Source organism: Ixodes scapularis, unplaced genomic scaffold, assembly GCF_016920785.2.
Source record: "Ixodes scapularis isolate PalLabHiFi unplaced genomic scaffold, ASM1692078v2 PGA_scaffold0__279_contigs__length_252992795, whole genome shotgun sequence".
Classification (NCBI taxonomy): Eukaryota; Metazoa; Arthropoda; class Arachnida; order Ixodida; family Ixodidae; genus Ixodes; species Ixodes scapularis.
The window spans coordinates 131,270,873-131,295,804 of record NW_024609835.1 but is presented as its reverse complement, the minus strand read 5'-3'; the positions used below and the strand labels follow the sequence as shown (position 1 = coordinate 131,295,804).

General features: G+C 43.8%; 1 protein-coding gene across 1 annotated transcript in view; it reads right to left on the bottom strand.

Annotated features, from left to right (window-relative positions):
• Positions 1 to 24,932, bottom strand: part of LOC120841137 — an 83,913-nt gene that overhangs the window by 21,864 nt on the left and 37,117 nt on the right. Inside the window, exons 2-4 of the mRNA XM_040211968.1 lie at positions 22,090 to 22,160; positions 21,534 to 21,608; positions 15,405 to 15,537 (exon numbers count right to left, since the gene is read on the bottom strand). Of these exons, the coding sequence (XP_040067902.1) occupies positions 15,405 to 15,537; positions 21,534 to 21,608; positions 22,090 to 22,160 (279 nt within the window). The remainder of the gene's footprint in view (positions 1 to 15,404; positions 15,538 to 21,533; positions 21,609 to 22,089; positions 22,161 to 24,932) is intronic.

Here is a 24,932-nt window from a genome sequence, read left to right as displayed (position 1 = left end):
ACAAAGCGTCTATAATAGGCGCATAGTCCCAGAAACTGTCGTACGGTCCTCTTGTCGGCGGGAGGAGGGAAGAATGCGACGGCAGAAGTTTTCTCAGGGTCGTGCAGAACGCCTTCTGCGCTCCCAACGTGGCCGGGAAATTTGAGCTCTTTGAATGCGAAGTGGCACTTTTCCGGCTTATGTGTGAGGCCAGCGCTCTTTATGGCTTGCAGTGCAGCTTCTAGCCGATTCACGTGCTCTTTAAAGCTCGTGGAAAACACTACGACAGCGTCCAAGTACACAAGGCATGTTTGTCAATTAAGGTTAGCAAGAACACTGTTCATCATCCGCTGGAATGTGGCCGGCGCCGAGCACAGTCCAAACGGAAGGAACTTAAACTCATAAAGGCCATCGGGTGTAACGAAAGCGGTCTTCTCTCGGTCTCTTTCATCAACTTCGATATGCCAATAGCCTGTTTCGAGATCCATCGATCAAAAGTGCTTCGCATTACGAATCCTGTCCAGAGTATCATCTATGCGGGGCAGCGAGTATACGTCCTTCTTGGTGACCGTGTTTAGCTTACGGTAGTCTACGCAAAATCGTAGAGTACCATCTTTTTTTCTCACAAGCACTACAGGTGATGCCCAGGGACTTTTTGATGGCTGTATGACGTCGTCATATAGGATTTCTTTGATTTGTCGCCGTATCGTTTTTCGTTCCTTATGCGAGACCTTGTACGGTGGCTGTCGTTTCGGCGTTATTATCTTCATCCGTGTTGATTTTATGTATGGCGACAGTCGTCCGGCGCACCTTTGATAACGATGAAAAACACTCATTATACTTATGTACAACATCCAGTAGATGTTCCTTTTCTTTTTCTGGAAGTTCATGGTTAACGTCAAATGTTTTTGTGAAGGTTGTCATTACGTTGCCTGGGAATGAAGGTTCTCGTGAGAAGGACCCGCTGACATCAGCGACGTCCTCAAGATAGGCTATGGTAGTTTGACGGGAAATATGCTGGTGCTCAGAGCGAAAGCTCGTAAGTAATAACTCAATTTGTCCGTCGTGAAGTTGAACGACACCCTTGGCTATGCAGATTCCCCGTTCCAGCGGAAGAGAAGAGTTCGCCTCGGCGATTCCTGAAGAGGCGGTCTCATCGGTTCTGACGGTCACGAGCATGCTGCTACATGGCGGGAGACAAACGTGGTCATCCGTTACTTGGAGTGGAGAACGCCGTAGTGTTGATTTCTCCTCTTCAACGGATCGCGCAGTGGAGAATGTAATAATTTGCCTACGTAGGTCTATGATTGCGCCGTTCTCTCCGTGAAAGTCCATTCCGAGTATTACTTTTTTTAACACTCCCTGAGAACGACAAAAACTGTCGAGGAACATAATTCCTCGTATCTGCATAGTTGCTGTGCACCTGCCGACTGGTGTAATTAAATGACCTCCAGCCCTGCGGATTTGTGGCCCATCCCAGACAGTCATAATTTTCTTCAGTCGAATGGCAAGAGCCCCATTTAACACGGAATAATTGGCGCCCGTGTCGACCAGTGCAGTCACTTTGTATCCGTCTATAACCTGGGGGAGGTCGGAGGTAGTTAGTTTAACGTGCCTGTACGGTGTCTCCATGTCGTCCTTTTGTGCGCCTTGCGTCGTTGGAGGGTTTTCTTGGATTTGGCGGCGGGCAACTTCACCTCCCGAAGTCGCCACCCTTAGTTTCCCCTGCATGGGCTTGGTGACCGTGACCTTGGAGCGTCAGGGGAGGAGCGGCGTCCTGAATACTCGTAACGTCTCAGTGACGGAGACCTAGACTGGCGTCGATCAGCTGAAGCACCAGCCGGTTGGTTGAGGTAGTCCTCGATTTCGGGTAGTCGCTGGTCGTAGCGCGGGCGGGAAGCATCAAGTGAGAAGCCGCGAAGTCCCATTTGGTGGTAAGGGCACTGTCGGTACACGTGCCCTGCTTCGCTACAGTGGTAGCAGAGCGGCCTGTGATCCCATGTGCACCAAACCTCGGTCTTCCTTGTCGGCGGGCGCTGTTCGTTAGGGCGTCGAGTGAACTGCCGTGTTGGCCGCGGATTTGACATTCCACAGGATGTGAAGGACAGTTAACATTTTCCTACACTTTTCACAGAGCTTTACATCTTCACCGCAGAGCAAGTGCAGGTGAGTCAATCGAGAATGACAAATTCTCAGGCGGCACATAGAGACTTCCGAACGGTGGTCCTCATGGGAAGAACTCTCCCATACTTCTGAGTTGGGCTTAATAACATGCAGTTTGTTGTCGATCTGCGTGTCCCAATCCAACTGCCATAACTTAATAATTGACTTGTTTAAGGTTGGCTTGAGGTCTTGGTGTGGAAAGCCAAAAGACGTTTCCGTGTAGTTTTTTTGCAGAAAGTGCAAGGTGGTCTGCATTCTCGTTACCGGGAATGCCCACATGACTGGGCACCCAGCAGAGTTTTATAAATTGTCCTGGATGGAAAGCTTTCTTTATCTGAAAACGAAATTTTTGCACAAGAGCATTCTTGCTATCTGCTAAAGATGAAATAGCTAAGAGAATACTTTGGGATTCAACAAAGAGAACTGCTTTGTTAATGTTATTTTCTAGAATATATTCAAGAGCCATCACGATACCATACAATTCAGCAGTGAAGATAGTTTCTAGAAGGTTGAGTTGCCTAACTTCACTGAAAGCAAGAGAATAAACTGCACAGCCTACGCAAGTCGATGTTTTCGAGCCATCAGTGTAAAAGTGGAGAGAGTCACTATATTTCTGCTCTAGCTCTGCGAACTCCCGCAAGAGAACAACAGGAGGAACAACCTTTTTGCTGTACTTTGAAAGTGACCAATCGCAAGAGATTGGCACCAAGTCCCAAGGAGCAACCCTATAGACCTGTCTCAACAAAAGAGGCTTGTCAAAGGAAAGGTGCAGCGACCTTGCCATGCTCTCAGCGCGAAGGCTCAAGGGCCGAACATTACTGGGCTTGTTCTCCAAAAGGTGCAATGATGCAGAGGTCTGCATAGCGGAGAATGAAGGGTGGTGTGGATCACTATAAACTTTGTAGGCATAGCAGAGACTAGGATATTGTCTGCGTCGCTCAAGGGACATCTGATGAGTTTCAGCATACAAACTCTGCACGGGTGACGTGCGAAAAGCACCCGTGGCTAGACGCAGCCCCAGGTGATGGATTGGGTCTTACATCTTCAAAGCAGATGGTCATGCCGACGAATATACCGGTGCACCATAATCGAACCGGGACCGCTCTATAAAGTTATAAATTCGCAGCAGGCATCGTCTGTCAGACCCCCAAGTTGTGTGCGACAGCACCTTAAGAATATTGGAAGATCGTAGGCATTTTTGTTTTAGTTCTTTCAAGTGGGGTACGAACGTGAGCTTTTTGTCGAATATCACGCCTAGAAACTTCTGCGCCTCATTTACAGTAATGGTAAGGTTATTCAGATGCAAGGTAGGATCTGGTGACAACCCTCGACGCTGCGAAAAAAGAACACATGCGGTTTGGTCGTGGGAGAAACGAAACCCATTTTCGGCTGCCCACTTGCCCATCCTGTTAATTGTCAGTTGCAGTTGACGTTCACAACTATGCAGATTGCAAGAAGAAACTGAAATTTGCACATCATCCACATACAAAGATTAAGATACTGTCGGTGATATTACCTTAGCCAGGCTATTGATTTTAACTGCAAAAAGTGTGACACTAAGCACACCTCCATGAGGGACACCACTTTCTGGAGAAAACACAACCGATAAGGTGGAGCCCAGACGGCCTTCAAAAGTACGTCCATTTAAGAAGCTTTGTATACATCGCAACATGCGACCCCGAACACCGTAAGCATACAGATCCCGCAGGGTCCCATAGCGCCACGTTGTATCGTACGCCTTTTGCAGATCAAAGAACACAGAGAGAAAAACCTGGCGGTGTACAAATGCCTCACGAATAGGGGTTTCAAGGCGGACTAAGTGGTCTAGGGTGAAACGTCCACCTCAAAAACCACGTTGATTAATGTCAAGCACATTCTCATTCTCCAAGAAATGAACGAGACGTCGGTTAGTCATTCTTTCATAAGTTTTCCCAAGCAGCTTGTGAGCGCAATGGGTCGGTAGCTAGTCGGTTGAGGAGAATCTTTGCCAGGCTTCAGAAGAGCGATTAGATGAGCTCTTTTCCAAATCTCGGGGAACGCAGAGCAGTGCCACAATGAGTTTTAAAAGGTCAGCAAACTGCCTAGAAAATCAGTTGACAGCTGCCTTAGCAACTCATAATGAATATTGTCTGGTCCAGGAGCAGACTTTTTCGTTACACTGAGAGCCACTTCGAGCTCAGAGAGTGTAAAAGGCATGTTGTACGGAGAGTCACGAGCACCAGACAGAATGATTGGCTGTTTTTTTGCTGTAGAACTGAACTTTTTAAAGGCTTTACTGCAGTTGCGTAAACTAGAAATGTCTTGAAAATGTTCCCCAAAAACATTCGCTTGATCTTTCAGAGACGTTGAAGGTGATGCAGGGAAGAGGGGAATTGTGAAGGGTAAGTAGTCACCTCTAACCTTTCTAAGCCGATCCCACGCTTCTTTTACAGGTACAAAACTACCCAAGGACGTCAAGTACTTTCTCCAGGAGCTCCCTTCGCCTGGCGTCTTGTCCAGCGAGCTTTAGCTCTTTTTTTCCTAAACTCAAGTAAGTTCCTAGAAATTGGATATCTACAAAAGATGCACCAAGCTTTGTTCTGGGACTTTCGTGTTGTTTTGCAGTGATCATTTTACCATGGCTTGCATCTCTTAGGAAGACGACCGGACGTTTGAGGAATACTCCCTGTGGCAGCACTTGTTATAACCTCTGTTACATACAGTGTTGCTTCATCTGAGTTCATGTTTGAGATTATTGAAGAGTCAATCAGTGCCTCCAATTGAAAAATGGACCAATTTGCCTTGTCCAGTTTCCACCGGGTCATTCGCGTTAAAAGAGTCGGAAGAGAGACACTACGCTCTAAAACAATAGGGAAGTGATCGCTCCCAAAAGGATTATTAAAAACCTTCCATGAAAAGCATGAAAGTAATGAAGGTGAAGTAATAGAAAGGTCAATAGATGTAAATGAGCTGTGAGCAGAACTAAAAAAGTAGGTTCTCTCCCGTTAAAAATACACAAGTTATATGATAATAAAAACCGCTCAATTACTCGGCCTCGAGAGTCGAGGCGAGTACTGCCCCACATGGGGTGATGGGCATTAAAATCACCTAAAATTAAAAAGGGTTGAGGAAGTTGTGCTACAAGCCCCTGGAGTTCGTGAAGCTGCAATGGAACGTTTGGTGGCAAATAAATGGACACAATTGTTATGAGGCGGTCTAAAAGAAGGCGTACCCCTACAGCCTCAAGCCGTGTGCAAAGAGGAACCTCCGAGCAGGCAACCCCACTCTGCACGACCACTGCTACGCCACCAGAACTGGAGTTCAGACGATTTTTGCGGAACACTTGATGACATCGCAAAATCTGTGTATAATGTGTTTGGATATGAGTTTCTTGTAAAGAGAGGGGAATAGGCCGAAGCTCATCCATGAAATAATTAACATCGTCGATCTTGGGTAAGACACTTCGACAGTTCCATTGCATAAAATGCAAGTTCGTCATTTAGGTAAAAAAGCATAGGAATAAATTAATAAAAAGTGAAAGAGGAAAAGAAAATTAATGCTCACAATTAAAGAGGTAAATTGATCTAATTTATTTGGGAGCAGTCACAGGTTTCTTCCCTTTAGATTTACGGTTTTGAGTTTGCCACTCCATGTCTTCATGGTCAGACACAGGAGTAAGCTGATCAGTAGCCTCGTCCATCGCCTCTACTTCCTCAGACAAGACTTTTCCCGGAGTTTTGGGTAGGTCCGCAGCACGGAGTGGAAAACCCCGTCCACGACCGCCCCTTACTGAAGAGAAGCGGGGAAACTGGGCGTGATGTTGCCCAAGTCCCTCATTTCCTGCCCCTGAGGTCCTGAAGGGGCAGCCCGGTGCTGCGCTTTGGATGAAGAGGCCCTCTCCAGCGAGTTCTGGCGAGGGTGCCGCTCCTCACCAGAGGAAGTCCTTGAACCAGGGACAGGCATTGCCTGCCCATTCTGACTCCGGGAATCAGCTGGTGTGCTTCCCCCCGAAGCTGAAGGCTTTTTGGGTAAGGAAGTCCTCTTTTGAGAGGAGGAGCGAGGGGCTCGCTCGCTCTCTTCCGAAGAGGACCTGCGAGGAGTGGGCAATGGAGTCACCTCCACTGCCTCTGCGGCACTCGAGTCTTTGGAAAAACTGGGTGCCACGGCTGCCTTTGCAGCCGAGATGGGATGCCCAGGGAGAGAGCGCTTCAACCTGGGCGTAGAGGACTGGAGTGACTTCCCAGGGTTCCCAAAGGACACCTGGGTTACCACTGATACCTTGGACGATGCAGGTCCCCCGCTGAACACCGCCTCGGCAAAATAGCTCCTCTGGAAAGCGGAAAGGCGACGCTTTGCATCTTGGTAGGTTATATCCTCTTTAACTTTACGTGCAAGAATTTCTTTTTCCTTCTTGAACTGTTCACAAGATCTGGAGTAGGCAGGACGGTTGCCACTGCAATTGGCACATTTGTTATCAGCTTTACAGCCATCAGCGGTATGGTCCCTGACACCACACCTGGCGCATGACTCACGACTGCGGCAAGTGCGCGATCTGTGACCGTAACGCTGGCACCGAAAGCAGCGGAGCGGATTTGGGACGTAAGGTCGCACCTTGCAGTTATTGTAGCCTGCCTTAATAGAGGGAGGCAAAGTGTGCCTCTTGAAGGTCAAAGCGACATGTTTGGTGGGTCGTTCCTCACCATCTCGTCGGATTGTGATGCGCTTTGCAGCTACAACTCCTTAGGATTGCAGATCTTCTACAATTTCTTCCACGGTACTGTCTATCGAATCGTCTTCCGGGATCACGCCGCGGATGGTGTTCAGTGTTCGAAGAGCTGACACTGTCACTTTGAAGTCTTGGATCATTTGGAGATTCGCCAAGGCGGTAGCTAGGTATTTCTCGTAAGCCTCCACAAGAAGGTCGCCCGAGAAGAGCTTTTTTGCTTCATACTTCGCTTCTAGCGTGCCTTGAATCACTTTGGCAACAAGGAACGGAGACAGTTTTGAAAGTGGTTTGGATGCGTCGTCGGAGTGAAGAACAAAAAATCTTGTAAAATGGTCGTTTACGTTGTCCTTGGAAAGAAATGTTGGTAGAGCTTGGGTGCGAGTCCTTTGGTTTAGTTTTGGAACCCATATAGATGGGAAAGGAAGTTCAGTGCCCGGGTGCACCGCCCACCACGGAGCCCAACAAGGGGTAGGTAATGTGCCATAGCAAGAAAGGCTTGGCTGACACAATTACTCTACCAGTGCTGCCCGGGCACTATACCCTAGTGTGGTTGCAGGGACAAGACCTGTTTCCGCTCAAGGTTGACCCTTGTCGCCTAACAAGGTGAAAAAGAAAGGAAGAGAGTGTAGAATAAAAGAGAAAGAGGTGGAAGGGAAAGTGAAAGAAGGAAGAAGAGGGTAGAAGAGGCGACTGACTGAATCATCCTGGTCGGGCCAAGCCAGGACACCCATCTACGAGAAGCAGGGGCCGAAGCGGTGTATTGCCTCGCCCGGAGGGCCCCGAAGGTCCAACCATACCCCGGGTTTAGCTCAACCACCACGGTCCCCTTTTCCCCCGACACGGGTTAAGCCACCCACAGCCAGACGTGGGTGGGCGAACCCACATGGCTCGGGGTTCGTAGTGACGCCACTCACCAAGAACCTACTAAAGTACGTGCCCCCTGCGTGCGGGTATGGTGGCCCACGTGGCTGGGGTCCGTGGTGACGCTACTCACCAAGCACCTAGCACCTAAGGTGCAGGCGCCCCCTTAGGGGCTCGGGGTTCGTGGAGACGCCACTCTCCAAACACCTGCTTTCACAGGTTCCCCTTGCTGCATCGTAGCCACGTAGATCTTTTACCGCTTTTTTCCCTCCGTCCCCCAAGATGGCGAGGTCTTTTAGAAGTGAACTCATTTTGACATGATTGAGGACGACATCGTATTGGGTGGATGAAGGACGGAAGCCTTCAAGACCGATCATGCGAAACGGTATCGCATTGTATAAACTTTCTTGGTACTGGCAACCAGTGGGCATTGCAAGTCCTTTGTCTCTGTACATGTTAAACTATGAGCTGCGTAGTCTGAATTTGTCGTTCGGTACAAGATGTGATGGCAACAGTTTATGCCCCTTGTCTGAAAGCTTCATTCCTTAAGTCGTCCTTCTGCTTGACTGGTCAGATATGTACGATGATGCCTGAACTTCCCAGCGCGTTAGAGTTCGAGGTTATTCTGATGAGCAAGGCGGACGTCGTCCAGGACCATTGACAGTCCCGCGAGTTCCTTGAATTGGGAAACGATTTTGGAAGCAGCGGCGGTGCGCCACGGTTCACCACGCGGACACTTCTGGCGGACTCCATACTTTGACTACATATCTACATCGATCATCGACCTGGTTGCGACAAGGTTTGGGATTGCTTGCAGTAACACATCTTTAAGCTTTATCAAAGTAAAGTCGCTGGTTTGACTGGTGTTTGTATTGTACAGTAGCGTTACAATATATTCTCCTGCATTGTCATTAACCAGAGTTTTAATATGGTTTACAATTAACAACCTGGTAGAAGTTAATGTCCTTGAGCTCCACTCATTTCGCAATAAGGTTGCCAAGTTGTTGCAGATCGGCTCAATCAGGTTGGGGAACTGAGAAGATCAGTCAACTGGTTCAAAGCTCGCGTGTGGTAGAACGGAAGATGACGCACTTTTTGTTGAGTGGGTGTATACATGTTTTGTCATGATGCAGCACGAAAGACCCTTTGAAATTTTTGGTGTTTGGCAACAGTGCTTATCTTGAGAGGGAGTGGGCCTGCTTCGTGCCTCTTTCATTCGTTTTTTTTTTCAAACTTGTAATCCTGACAGAGCACATACGCTCCAGGTATTCAGCTACACTGCGTAATATTTTAGACCCGTACACGACACATTAAAGCTTTTTTTAATTTTAGTTCGAAAATTTGGTGTACACTAATTTTTTACCGCTTAGGTTAGTTTACTAAATGAACACTGCTGACCACACGAGTATCTTTTACAGTATAGCATTTTGATTATAAGCACAAAACGTCCCTAACTTCATCCCGCTATGTGCGTCCTTGGCCACGTTTCACTTTGCACTTGACGGCATCTTTCCTGACCTCCTGAAGGTTGTCTTCTACCGCTCTGCTCAACCGTCCTTTTCGCTGCCTATTTTTTCTTTATTGCTTTTTGTCTTTCTTCTCTTAGTGACTTTGTTATCGCGCACAACACACAGCTTAGATGGAAACTTAAACAATCACATAAATTCCGGCTTCGTCACACACGCTCAATAAAGAAAATGTCCATTCTAGAAAACTTGTAAAATTGTCTTTACTGTTCCAGAAAAAACAATTTTTCATGTCCTTTCAGTTAACCACCTAAATATTTGGTTAGGTTCAGTAGGAAACCAACTTTCACACTGGAAACTCAACACCATATAAGCATGTTTCATTAAAAAGCACCCTAAAACACTTGCGGATAAATATCTCGCATCGTAAAGTGAACTCTGTTTACACTGGTCCATGACTGCGGAGGGCTAAAGAATGGGACATTCCAGAATATTTTGGGGTCGCCATTGGCAGCTCCTTCCCGCGTTCAACTCAACTGAAGATACTGAGGGCATAGTTTGCTGCACACTGGTAGCCATTCTTCGAGTCAGCTCGAACTCTTCTGAAAACCCCGGTGCAATCAGCTTCTTATCTAGGTACCCGACAGTTGGCTCTTGGTTTTCGGCAGGTTCTCATGGAGCAAAATGGGGCGTTTTGAGCGAGGAAGGATATCCCTCGTCTTGAGAGCATTTGTAGAGGTTGTCCGCTAACTTCAGGATTTGCGTTTTTCCTGCCGACATTCTTCTCATTCTGTTCACATGAAACACTTTCCGCATCCCAGTGCGGGCATTCTTGACACGATACATAACATCAAATAATTTTTCAATCACGTTGAAAGGGCCTTCCCACTTAGTAAACAGCTTCTTTGACATTCCTCGTGTAACGGCCCTTACTTTAATGTACAGGAGATCGTCTACTTTGTAAATTGGTCTTTGGGATTTTCGATCGTAGAGATCTTTTCTATGCCCAGCTGACTTGCTAGTCTCTCTCGTGCTGTTTCATGAGCCATTGTAAGTCAGTGACGTAATTCTTGACTGTAATTCTGAGGTGTATCGTAATTGACGGGTGGTGGCTCAAGTAAGAGATCTGGTAAATCAGGGTCACTTCCGTCTCATCTGTAGTTTTATGTTTGGCTGTGTCATTTGCAAATATGCAATATAAAATCCATTGATCCCAGTATTTCTGGTCCGCACGCACATAGTGGGATAGCACTGAGACCAAGGTCTGACTAAGTCGCTTTACTGCTCCGTTGCACTGTGAATGAAATTCTATTGTTCGGAGCTTCCATGTTTTTAGCAGATGGCATACATCCCGGAACAATCTCGATGTAAAATTAGCGCCTTGATCCGTCAAGATTACAAGTTCTACAAAATGTTTAGTGACAGTTTCGGCTTTTTTGTCTTGCATTGCGACAACGTCTGTGTATTTGGTAAGATGATTTACAAACATCAGAACATAGCAGTTTCCTTCCGCCGGAATTGAACACGGCCCTACGATATCCGTTTCTGCCCTTTGAAATGGTTGTGCAACCTCTTCGAATGCTTGCAGAGGTGCTCGCCTTTGATTGTGTTTCAATTTATGACGCGTACACACACACACATTGAAAAGTACTTTTCTTTTAAATTCTTTTGCCTGTCTCTCAGTATCCAAATTAAAGTGTATCATGATATATTTGTTTCAAGTTTTTCTTAAGCCATTCGGAGACAACAATTCAGTTCTTCACAAGGCGGTCTTGCTTCAACCCAGTGCGTTCTCTTTGACAAAGAAGGCCTTGAGAGTCGATACATAGCACATGGATGTCTTATCAGGTTGCTTTTTGAATTTGGTGATGAACATGATTAACTTTCTATCATCTCTCTGTGCCCAAATAAAACGATTGAAATCACTATCGTTCATAAGGAATAACTTCCTGTCTACAGCTCTGCTGAATTCGTTAGCGTCCTGATTCATTTTCCCCGCCCGATGTTCAACTTTAAAGTTGTTTTCTTGCACTAGCAGGGTTCTAACGTGCTAAACGTGAATCGGGGTCATGGGCGTTCATCAGCAATTTGAGTGCACGACAGTAGTTAATCACATTGACCTTTCTTCCGTCCAAGTAATACCTGAAATGCCTGACTGTCCAGACTACCCCCCAACATTCTTGTTCTGTTGCTGCTTATTTATTTATCGTGGGCAATAATCAACTTTCCTGCTGGCATATGCAAAAGGGTGCTCGTTTCGCTCAAACTCTCGAGCGAACACAGCTACCAGTGCATTCGATGAAGCGCACGTTATCAAAATTCATGGCTTCGTAAAGTCCGGGAACCTCAACAGAGAAGCCTGTGTCAGTTCATACGAACATCAAATGCCGCTTCAGATTCTATACTCGAACTGAGTGTGCCCTTCTTTGAAGTAAGCGATGTCAACGATTTGGCGTTTTCGAAAAAATCAGGTATGTGATGTCTGCAATATACAATGAGACCAAGAAATTGGCATTTTTCTTTGACTGTCGTCGTTCCAGGAAATTCATTAACACAGTGCGTCTTTTCTGGATCTAGCCGAAATTCTTCCTCTGACAAAAAGTGCCTGAAATATTTCAAATCTCGTATAGGAAATTGACATTTTGAGGGTAACAATTTCAGTCCTGTCGCTTTCTGTCGCCTCAGGACAGTCTCAATATCTTTAAGATACTGGTCCAAACTCTGGAAGAAGATGATAATATCATCTAGATAGACGTAGCATGTCTTCGCAAGAATTCGGGCCAAAGATGCATCCAGTGTACGCTGAAAAATGGCAGAGTTATTAACCAACCCCATTGGCATACTTCTCCACTGATACTGCCCACTTTGTGTGTTAACCGATGTGTTCTCTTTGTCACCTAGTTCCATCTCTATTTGCCGGCAACCGGTGGCCAAATTACGACATAAAAAGTAGTGCCAAAAGAGCGAGCTTTTCCTCCATATAGGACAATAGGTAAGGATCAACTCGAGTCATTTTGTTCAAATTATCTGTAGTCGATAAACAACCAGAATGACCCATCATCCTTCCCTACCAACAAAGCAGGGGCTCCCCTCGGGGATCTGGAATGCTCAGTTATGACCTTCCCCAGCATTCCTTTGACCTGACGCTTCATATCTTCTCGCTTCGCATGGGGAATTATGTAGGCTCTTTTTGTATACAGGTGGATCCGCTAATGTTAGTACACGGTGCCTTATCCCGTCGCAACGTCCAAGGTCTAGCTGATTTATGGCGAACGCGCACTTTTACTTTGCAAGACGATCTAGGACCGACGTTTTTTCTTCTACTTGCAAGTGGTGAAGATCGAAGTGCTCAGAAGGATACCAATCTTTAGTTTCTGCATGATCGTCGCAATGCAAAACGGGATTTCTAGTTGCCCCTCCATCCACAATACTTATGATGTCTGTAACTAGCTGATTCTTGGGTACACCAAGTTTCCGTAATGCCAGGTTGACCATCCTCACCGGCACCTCGCCCTCATTGTTGATACAAATTACGAACTGCCACATCTGCTCCCAACAGTCCGTGTGTGTCTATTTCACGCATCTTTGCAACACACTTTCTTGAAGTCGGCATCAAATGATTCACTCTGGCAAAAGCCATTGCTTCCGACATCGGTAGTGTTACACATTATTTTTGTAAGAAATACACTACAACGTACACTTTCTGTTGGTGGTGCATCAGATAATGCGTGGTGACCGTCTTCTTTTTTCCAGTTAAGAATGGGGACGCTTTGCCCCTTTATTCTAAGATTACCTTCATATTCAGGAATATCAATGCCATGCTTTCGCACAACATCTTGGCCGAATATTTCAACAACTGAACACATCACATCATCCGCCCGTGCTAGACAGGGATGTTAAAAAAAAAAGGAATCTCAAAACGACCCGATGTTTTCAATGGTTTCCCGTAATTCCATTAAAGTCCGGCGGGCCTGCGCTACTTAAACGTCAAAAGGAACATCTCTATTAGGATTTCGTAACACAGACCCTTTCATGAGCGTTACCTTAGATTCAGTATCGACAATAAATTTGGTCACTGTAGTTTCAACTTGGCACTGGACATTTGGACTGCTCTCACCACATAACCTAACTACATCCTCTTTTGTATCGGCTTTCTTCTCGATATGTCGTACAGAAAGGGCCCTTCTAGTTTTCCTAATATCTTCCCGCGCCCTGGCCATATTTTTTTTACCCAGTCCTTTTCCCGTGTTTCTATTTCATCGAAAAATAAATACCTGGCGATTTCGCGCAATGTGGCCTAGTTGCCCACAACTGAAACACCTGGGAGAGTAACTCTCCTCGGTATAAATTGAAGTACCATGGTCCCTATTCTCACGAGTTGCCGTTCCTTCCAGAAGCATTGTTTTAATTCGCTCAACGAGACTTCGGACTTCTTTAAATTCAGAGTCAATTGCAACCACTGTTCGTACCACCTGGTTTGATGTAACCTGTTGGTCATTCCTCTCCTCTTCATGTGCTACGCTGACAGCTTCCTCAAAGATTTTAGGATAACTTGAGAGAACAAAACTTCTCACTGGATCTCTTAGTCCGTGCACATATCGTGTGAGCATTTTTTCTTCAACGATTCTTTGGCAGCGTCCTCCTTCTGCTTGGCTCGTTCACCATCGCAAAAAGCCAGAGTTTGCTGCCCCAATCGTTGCACACGAGTCGTAAAGGCCCTGACATCCTCATCTGCTTCTTGACAAAGCCATATAAACTTTTCAAGTCGAGCGCTTCGTGACTCGCTATCGAATCGTTCAAAGAGCAACTGTTTAAAGTTCGTAAATGGTACGACGGACTTCATCCTCTCTTCGTGCCACGCGAAACTTATAGGCCCTTCCTGACATTTTGAACTTGGCAATTCGGATGTTCTGCGCGTCGCTCCCGCCACTTATCTGTGCGACCGGTTCGAGCACTAAAATAAAATCGTTCAGAGAGGTTCCGTTTCCATCTCCGGAAAATATGGGCACCATTCCCCCCAATACCAACAACGTTGCATTTAGGGATCCTGCTATCGCTTGTCCACCACCGCTTTTATGGTTTAAGGTTACTCGGTTCATTTTATCAAGGTTCAAAAGAGGGACGGTTATTCAGCCACTTATGAATGTCAAAATTTTTTTAAATATCCCACCATTTCCACTAATTGTGACGCCTCTAGCCGCCACAACACCTGCGTATTTTATATGTTGTAAAGGGTCCTTTCAATTTCATCGACTTTCCGAAATGAACCATTTTTTTACATTTACAATTAGTATAAATTAAAGAAAGGACAAGAAAACGCAGAAAATTTTAGAAAGTGATTTATATAAATGAAGAGGAAAAGCTATTTACATGAAACAAGAGTGACTGTCATAGTCCGTGTATATCTAGAGTTCAAGGTAGGTGACTCAACTAGCTGTCGTCTGCACCACTCACGGCCGTCCACCATATTTCCGTCTCTGCCCGTTGTTAGGAAGAATGGGGATCCATGTCGGTGAGAACCTCTCCAAGTTCTAGGGATAAAGACGGCGTCTACCCTGACCTTCTTAAGGTCGCCTTCTACCGCTCTGCTCAACTGGCTTTTCCGCTGTCTCTTCCTATTCTTTTTATATATAGTCTATCTCCCTTTATGACACTGTTCTTGTGCACAGCACACGGCTTCGATATAAAGCTAAATAATCCAAAAAAAATACTGCTTCGTCAAAAACCGATAATCGTTTTGTCTGGTATAGAAACTCTAGAAACTGATCGCTATAAGCGGTACACTGTTATAAGTGGTATCGTTATATGTGAATTGCACTATAATTAAAAAAAGCTTGATCTGTCCTCTATCGGAAATAAAATTTGTGAGACAAAAAAATAGAGTAGTTTTTGATTAATTTGGCTTATTTTATTTAGATAATATATTCCGCTACAGGTTTTGTTCCAGGACACATTTATTTTGTATATCTAGGGAGTGCCAAGATTAGAATAAGATCGTTTTTGAACGTTATAGTTTAAGGTAGTATCATAGAAATGTTTTGCAGTGACAAAGAGCAGACACATAAACATTGGTATTTGCCAGTAAATTTTAAACCACATAGTTTCTTAAACATGCCGGAGCTCGGGAATCGGGAATTACTATCAAAAACACTTTACTTCAAACTTAGCCAAACATAGTAAATTGTAATATCAGCTGTACGTAAAATGATCTATTGTCAGATAGAACTTACGGTTATAGGTGTCATACAATGGATATTCAAGTTCTCGTTTATATATTTCACTTTCGTTCGTTTTCCGGCACTCTCCATTGTCACAAACTCCAGTTAGGATCGTAAAAACATAGCCAATGCCTTTATGCTTCAGCTAAAAAAAAATGATACAAAATATTAATTTGCATTCAAATTAAATTATGTAGTCTTGTACAAAAATGTTAATTTTCATTGTAATTTCTGTCTGCTGAGTTTACTAACATCTCAAGAAATATTTTTTTTTTTTTTACAAACCAAGTAAGAGGTTGCATTCAAAGAAAACCTCAGTTCCCAAAAAACTTTTCGCGCTCGTTAGTCAAAAAATGTTTACGTTTTTTTTTCCTACGCCGCAGAAGAATTTAACAAAGAGGAAGCGTCCAGAAAGGCCTGTAAGATTTACATGTAAAGATATTAGGAATTACAGCTACGGATTTTACCTGTTTGCGCAGCTCAATATTTATCTTATTATCTGAGGCATTTGTTAAAAGATTTAAATATATGTATATTTTTGCCATAGAATGTCAATATTTGCTGTGAAAAATACGTCGCCTCGTAGCCATGAAATTTTCAGGAATTTATCACACCGGATCACTTAATCAGCTCAGATTAAAAGTAACATTGTAAAATATTCGGTTTTTACCTAGGTATAATAAGGGGATACTGCAACAAAATTCTAGCTCCTATATTATTGTCTAAATGTCAACCACGTTCTAGCCACACCCGTGAAACGCCTTTTTTTCACTTCCGAAAAGCCTTTGATACGATTCCGCACTGCTTTATTTTAGAAAATCTTAGGAGTCTAGATATTGATAGGAACGCGTACTATTGGATTGCTAACTATTTGAGCGATCGTAAACAATGTGTAGTTGCAAATAGGGTAGAGTCTTCACCAGTTGATGTAACATCCGGAGTACCACAGGGCTCCGTGCTTGGGCCATTCCTCTTTTTAATTTTTGTAAGTGACATAACGCAAGGAATTGCCTCACTGATAAGACTGTACGCTGACGACTGCATTTTATACCGCCAAATTAAGTCAGACTCTGATGTATCGGCTCTTCAAAACAATTTAGACAGAATGTGTTTTGTGGTGTTCAAGATGGAAAATGACTTTGAGCATCTTGAAGTGTTGTCATGTAAGGTTTACAAAAAAAAACGCAACGTTCTCCAGTTAACGTACACTTTACACGGAGGAACTTTACTCGTTAAGAAAGAAGGTAAATATCTGGTTGTACTTTTTTCTGATGATTTGAGATGGCTTTCAGATGTGAACTACATAACAGGGATAGCTAGTAAAACGCTGGGTTTTCTAAGGAGAAACTTCTCGCGCGCTCCACCATCCCTCAAACAGACTCTTTTTCTCATGTGTGAAGCCCATTCTCGAGTATGCTTGCGTTGTATGGGATTCATTTCAACAGTGCCTCATTCATAAAATTGAAAGAATTCAAAACCGTGCTGCAAGATTTGTGACAAATAATAACAACTTTCGTAGCAGTGTCTCCGCAATAAAAAAAATATTTACAAGGGAACTCGCTTGCTGTTAGGCGTAAGTATTTGCGCCTAAATATTTTTGTACAGTATCTTCTATGGCTTATCTAAACTTTAAAGATCACGTTACGTGTTTGAGTCATTTTATGTATCGCGCAGATTAGATCATGACCAAAACGTTCGTTAGTATACGTCAGTCTTATTTGTTTCGTAACTTTTTCCTCCCACGAACGATAAAAGAGTGGAACAGCTTGCCAAGCGAAATTGTTGCCTTGCAAAGTCCACATTTGTTTTTTTCGCAACTCCAGCATTGTCTCTGAACACTATATTTGAGTGTAAATATATTATCAACGCATTTGTGTTTCTTTCCATGCAGAATAAGCTGGTTGCTTTTCAATGTATGTTTATTTGCGTGTGCGATTTTGTATATTACTTTGTGTACTTGTCAGCAACGAGGTCGCAAGACTTGTCCCTCAAGCAATAAACTGGGCCATTCAGGTCACTTAATGGTATTTATCAAAGACTGTCTGTGAATGGTTTGTACTGGACTTGCAGCAGGTTATAATATTTTAGTTCTACGACTCACATTTTGCCGGTACCATTGTCTCTCGGGTGAAATTATTGGTACGGGAACCCTCCAATATGAAGGAAATTTGATAATTTATCATGAATAAACTAAATGGCGCTTCCCTTTGCATATGGTCTATTACCCACTAAAGTTGAGGTCAACGTATTTAGTGACGCAAGCACACAAGCCTATGGCACTGCGATGTACGTGCGCTCAACGAACACAAATTGCACGATTTCAACAAGATTGTTAATCAGCAAACGCAAATTGGCCCCCATAGAAACAGCAACCTTGCCACGAATAGAGTTAGGAGCCACCATATTCAACAACATATTTAAAACATCCAGCTTTAGGAAATCCCAAATATTCCTTTAGACAGACTCGTAAATCGCGCGGCACTGGGTCAATGAGGATTCTTCATGGTGGCAGCTTTTGCCGCAAGCAGAGTCGCAGAGATAAGCCGTCTAACTGACCCTCATCGGTGGGCACATTGCTCAAGCAAGAATAACCCAGCAGACCCATAACCACTCCCGAATAACATCTTTCAGAACGCCGACCCCTAACGCTTTGACACTTTCCCGCACGCAGGCGCCTCACAGCATTAGCACATCAACTAGAGGAGCGCAGCCCGTCTTCTACGGAGTCCAGCCCTCAAAAACAAGCCAAGATACGCCCAAACCACACTCCAGCCCTTCTAGCGCAGATGGAAACATAAATGTATTGCCGCGCGCGCAGCTGGCCAAGTAGGCAGCGCGCCCGTGGCCTAACGGCTGTCGTCCCTGGCTCGCAAAAAGCCAGGGTTCGATTTCTGGGAGCGACGCATCTTTTGTTAATCCTGCAATTTAGTTTTCCGGTAAATTCGAGAATTGTGTTGCTTGTTCGAGGTCCTAATGGGGGTTCTACGCGTCGAACATTCTACGCCGATTATTCCAGAAGCTCACGTGTAGATAAGGGGCTCCGCGTGGCGAGCCACAGTCAGTTTCGCCCCAGCGTTCGACTCTGCTGCTACGCCGACTTCGACGCCCGCGACGCTCTGTTATTATCGTTTGTACCATTTTATTTTTGGCACAAGTTCGCCACATTAAACGTTTATTTCTTCCTGTTTATTTATTGTTTTTTTTTTTCGTCACCACCCGTGACAATATTCTGCATCTTCGTTCAGCTCATCAAGGACCGCAAAATTCTGGACCCAGAAAAAAGTTTGACGGCATCGTCATCGTGAACGGCGATGACTCATGCTGGGGAAACTAGGTCGGGTTTCGGGCCGGAGATGGCGAAATAACTTTCAAAAAGTAATTAAATTACATTTCTAATTACTTTCCTGAAAACTGAAAAATGTGATTAAATTACATTACAAATTGCCACAGACTAAAGGTATTGACATTATATTACAATTACTTTCCAAAAGTAATGAAATTACTTTAACATTACATTTCAATACCTTGAGGCAGTAATTTTTGCTCATTTTATTTACCGTATACACCAACACTGTGTTTACAAACAAGCCCTCATTTCGCACACAGGGTGTGGGCACTGCGTAAGTCCAGAAACCAGATCCGGGAGAAGCGAGGCGCTGCGCGTGAGCAGCTCCGACAGGAGTGCCAAAGCAGCGATGTGACGTCAAAGAGTTTGTCTCTATGTACCAAAGCTTAGATCTTCCTGTTCGCACCGCAACAACCTTATGTGCTTCAAAGTTAACCATGCTGGACAGTCGTTTGGCTGGCGCACACGACAGAAGTGTTAAACATGATGAACAGCATCTTTAGATGTGACGAAGAAAGACAGTCGGCTCACCGGTTTCGCTGTTTATTTAGCGGCGAAGGTCTTTACTAAAAGGGTGATATGTTTCCGTCTTCCTGACTTAAAAATTGTAGTCCGTGTCACCTTGTTAATTTGGGCAGTGGCAGCTCGTTCTTACAAGAAATCTTCACGTAAAACGTTCCCCTTCCGCCTCCGGATGCAATCTAATTCTATTCTCATTCTTTTCAAGGAGCATTTTTTACAAGCACCCGGAGAGCCCAAGTTTTTGCTCATTGTCACACAAAAGGGCTAGGTAATTGCGAAGCAGAAGCCTCGCCAGTTGAGGAATGGCGCGAATTTCCTAAATTGTCTACTTTCCCAACAAACGGCGGCCGGTATCTGCTCGTAGGCTTACTCCCAAACAAACTTCCCAAAGGAAGGCCGCGAGGCATAGCGTGAGCGGCACCTGCTTTGCTCCTGGACGCACGAAACGCTCTGGGGCCTTGACAAGGCATTTGGAATTAACGATATATTCCGGTCGTTTGTTGTTCACAATGGTCGAAGCTTTACGGTTTGGCCTTGCTTGACGAAAGAACAAGGCTGGAGATACGTTTGTTCTCTCCTCTTAGGTTTTAAATTGCCCGTCACCTTGTAGCCTATGAGCCGTTCATCCCTAAGCTGACGCACTGTCAGCTTAGGGATGAATGGTGGAATCTAAGTGTTTGTTGGAGCAGCCATACGTCTATCGTTCACCACGTAACCACGCGGTCGTTCATACCCACGCGCAGAGAAAGGGACAGGTGATTAAAAGAAGGCGTTCGACTGGTTCTAGTTAACTTGCAGCTCCCACTGCACTGTCTGCTTAGGGATGAACGAAGTACAGTATCGTCGTGATGACGCGACGCCGTGAATCTGTTGTGCCTAAAGTTCGTAAGCCGTTGCCTTCCAGCGATGTCTACACGTAAGCTTTTCTCCTCCGCCTTTCCATCCCTCGTTTGCGCGTCTGTCCAGCTCTTTGTGGAAGACTTTGCGCTCAGGTGGCCTTCGCTTATTTCCTCTGATGCTTTTTGATAACATTTCACCATACAAAATATTTTTTTTCTATTTTTTTAAAGCTTGCAAGCGAACTTTTTAATTTAGAACAAAAGTAATTTCAAAAGTAATGAGTAATTTTCTCGAAATTACTGCCTGAAAGTAATTCTTTACATTACTAAATCACAAGCCTAGAGAAGTAATTCATTACATTACTCAGTACTGCGAAAAGTAATTTCATTACTGCAATTCTATAACAGTAATGTCATTACTGCCATCTCTGGTTTCGGCTCTCTTTCCCGGCCGAGATTACGACATCTCACGGGGTGCAAGCTTGTGGGACGTCGCACGAGCTTGCAAGGTGGTGCTCCCTGACGGGCGCGAAATAAACAGGCTCATACGGAGGCTCTTCCTCCTCGAGGAAGCAGCAACAACAACCCGGGCCCGACAGGATATTCTACAACGGTTTTCGAATGTTCCGATTTCCGTCCGATTCTCAGTCCATTTTTTTTTTCGCATCGGGTGTTCCAGCCTTTAAGGGCAGATTTTACACCATGCTACTTGGTGTAAAATGTTGTGAAAAAGATCAATGCTTTCCCACCAGTATCCAAGGATTGTCATTATTGAGCTGCATGAGCGTGCTAAAGGTTGAGACATGTCTTCTTATTTTATAACCAAAAACACAAAATGGCTATCGAAAAAAACTTCATATGTCAAAGGTTGATCAAACAGTTTAGTAAGCTCAAGGAACTGATATAAACCAAATTAAACGAGCTACCACAGCGGTTTTCACAATCGGGTGTCAATTGTGATAATTTTAAAACTACACATGAAATATAGGGATGGGCATATATAGGTTATAGGTTATTACCATAAAATTTACTGGATTTGCACTATTAAAGAAAAATATTATAAAGGCGTTTAATTTATTATATGAAGCAAAAAAAATAATTTTACAGTTGACTGATATAAACAGCAAGCCATTGCACTATTGCTTCTGATATACTTTTTATTATAGAACTTTTAAAAAAGCAAGCAGGATGACGAACGACAGTGAATTCTGAAGAAGTTAAGAAGCTTTCTATTGCAACCAATTAAATATTTTAACTCTACGTTTCTCTTGAGCAGCAAGGTTAATAACAAAATTTATTTGTGCTTTTAGCCTTCTGTCTAAGCATTAAAACAATGTCATCGATAAAATCCAAAAAGAAATATAATTCTGCAGCATGCACAACACAAAAAGAGGATGTCCATGACTCGGAATAATGAAGGTTTAGCTGACTTACAATGCACATTGAAGTTGAACCCGCATAAAAAATTATTCCGTAGCAGCTTACTTTGCATACTGTATTTACTGATATCTGAAACAAGTAGGAAGAATGCTAGTCATAGGCAGGATTGATTATGCGAAACATATGTTTATGTTTACCTGTCTAGATCGATATGTAATTCAAGTTCAAAGAGTTCAAAAAGGGATTCAAATTGAATCTAGAAGTTTACATTTATACACACTTGAACGACAACAACATTTATTATAGATGAATTGTCTTCTAAATATTAGGTTTCTGTTTGGCTAGAGAAGGTGAGTAATAGCATGTGCTTTTATTTCTTACAAACATATAACATGCAAAATGAGACAGGAAGTTCATCATGATTCAAGCCCTACTTATTCGTAATCTTTGTGTGGACATTGTGCAAATTGACTACATATTATATTAAGTGAAAATACAATTTACTACAACCATCATCATTAGAATTAATGCATTGTAAAATACCCATTTTAGACTAAAGGGGTTCGTTATTATTTTCACATAAGTAATCCCTTAGTTTCGCTATACTTACAGTGTCCTTGTTGAATTTGTGCTGGCTTATGATGCAACTGCCGGCAAACACTTGCTCTATGGCTACCAGTGCTGTAAAAGAAAAACGTTTTTCTTTGTTTTCCGTGATTTTCTTTATTCGCGTCTCCAGCTCGTTGCTCGCCCTCCCGCGTTGGAAACGGGAAGCGGTCTAGTGAGGGTCCCCCGATTCTCCTGCTCAGCGGGCACGGCGGAACTGCGCGCGATCATGGCTCGCGAAATGTCATTTCCGAACGCAAACAACACTCTACACTGTACCAACGCAGTGCTGCAGCCGGTATGGGAGTGTACCTTACTAGAGAGTTTTAGCATTGCGCATAGAAACAAACACAAGCGGTGTGCGTTTGCGTTAGAGTTGCTTGCACCGCGTTGTGCGTGTGCCTCATCGCCGTGCGCCATCCAAGACCGTAATTTTGGGCTCCGCGCACGCGGAGTGTGGAACACGCAAGGCTAACGCAAACACAGTGCTTGCGTTCGCTCGTATATGCAATACTAAAACTTACAACTGTTTCACCGGCTTCCAACGCCAACGAAAAGTGCTGCAGTGAGCAGGTACGTGCAAGCAAGTAGGAGTTCCTTCGAATTGGAAAGGCTGAGATTGGCAAAAGGACGCAGCGTAAAAAGTGAAAGTAACTTAATGTTATAAAAAGATTAATAATTTTTTCTTTTTTTTTTCTTTTTTTTTTTGGGGGGGGGGGGGGGGGGGGCATTTGGTTTGACGGGATATTGGCGGCGATTTTGAACGTTTTGCCGATTCTCAAAAGTCGCGACGTTGATATCAAAATATACTTCCACAATTAATGTAATTTTACATGTATTTCTCAAATTAGCTAGAATGGTTTCATTGATTTTAGACTATTTTTATATGATACTTGGTAATTAAAATGCTGCAAATGGCACCAGTGATGATAATTAGAACACCTTTAATTGTCACACTTGATCGCGCGTTTGAAATTAGATCATAAGCAACAAATTATATTAGAGCTTGAGAAATTACGTATTAAAATATCGTAATTTTAATATTATTATTATTAATTCAAATCGCGGCACTTAACGCAAGATCACGATAATACGCCATTTAACCATAATAGTCTTCCCAGAAAGGTATAATTTTATTTTATTTTTATCATATGAAAAACTCTTATGTCCTTATTAAGATAGACAAACAGTCAAACACTGGATGTAATATGCGTCACGCAACACACACACACACTTCAGCTGTCTGACTCGGATTCCGTCTTTGGGTTGTTCCAGTGAGAACAGCGTTTAAAAGTTTTGTGGTGATATTGTAAAAATTGAAATTATGCTCTTATTTTTGTGCTGGGAATAATGTTAAACCAATTAAGTATTTAAATACCCAAAAACCCATTAAAAGACCCGCTGTTCATTATTCCCCATGACAATTATCTGAGCGAGAAAAGGCAGCGAGAACGCACAAATATCAGCACTGATTTTTCAACAACTACAGCTACAAATATCAACCTGAATCGAACATGTATGTCACAAATTGAATTTCCGCAAACAACCTCTTCAACTAAATAATTACGTTGTGAGACACATCTTGAGTTATGAAAGGATCCTAAACTAAGGCCTATATCGAGAAAAATAATTCCAAAATAGAGGTTAGTTTCGGTTTCGCTCCAGAATTAAAACGCGCATCCTTGCGTAAATATTACGCTAAACACCGTTCTTGTTTTCAGGGTAAAAGAGGTGACCTGCGCTCATAACACCCTAACTTCCTCGTATTACCAGAAATAAATTGTGTTGCTCAGTGAAGCCAGCACACTAGACAGGCTCAACAGCGGCACGCATCTCCGACCCTCACTAAACCCGCCATTTTAGAAAATGAGTGGCACCACCTATAGTTAGTTGGAGTCGCGAATAAACATATGTCCCCCGTACACACTGATGGCTATAGATTACGATATTAAAATAGAACTGTGCATTTGTCACGAGTGCAGTTCAAATACACAATCTAGCCCGTGAAAAAGAACTGTTTACATGTATACAGTACCGGAGAGATACAAGAAAAAATAACTCGCAAACACTATCGCGCGGCTCTTGTATACGGTTACAGTATTGTGGTACCTGGTAAGTGTGTTCATCGACTACAACTTACTAAATTAATCCCACACAGATTTGAGCTCAAAAACGCTCAAGCACAAAGTAGGCGTCCTGCTGTACTCCCATTCGGTATTCGTTCTTTGCCAAAATTAGTCACCCGGACCAGACGTGGGCCTCATGACTCGCATTTCGTATGCCCAAATAAATAGGGGCTATTTCTCATATTCGTGGAGCATTAATGCAGAGGTGTATGTTGGGAAAGTAATTTAAAGCACCTGTCATAATATGAGCTGATGTCGCACGTCCTCTTTTTGGGTCACTAGTATTGGTGTAAGCTTTTTTAGTTAGGAAGAAAATAAGTCCTGCATGGGCAGCCCAAACCTTGGGCTATTGCCGGTTACTAATAAAAACATTAGACACCGTGTCAGCTGGGGCGTCTTCTCCTTGCGGGATAGTGATCAGGAAATAGAAAAATCATCAGGAGTTTCCACCAACAAATTTAATAAAAAGGTAAAAAAAATTTTAACTTGTATTCATAATTTTGATAAGCCCGAGGAGCACGATTCATGTGGTGCATGAACTATCCCAAGCAGCACCAGAAAGTGAATTTTGATCGGCCGACGGTTGGCCAGTGTCTGGACAGCTTGGCCACTTTAAGTGCTTGGCCACCGGAGGCATAAACAAGGCCGGCAAGGGTCCGGCCACAAACTAGCTGTTTTTAGCTTGTCCGCCGGAGACATAAACACTGCCGGCAAGCGCCTG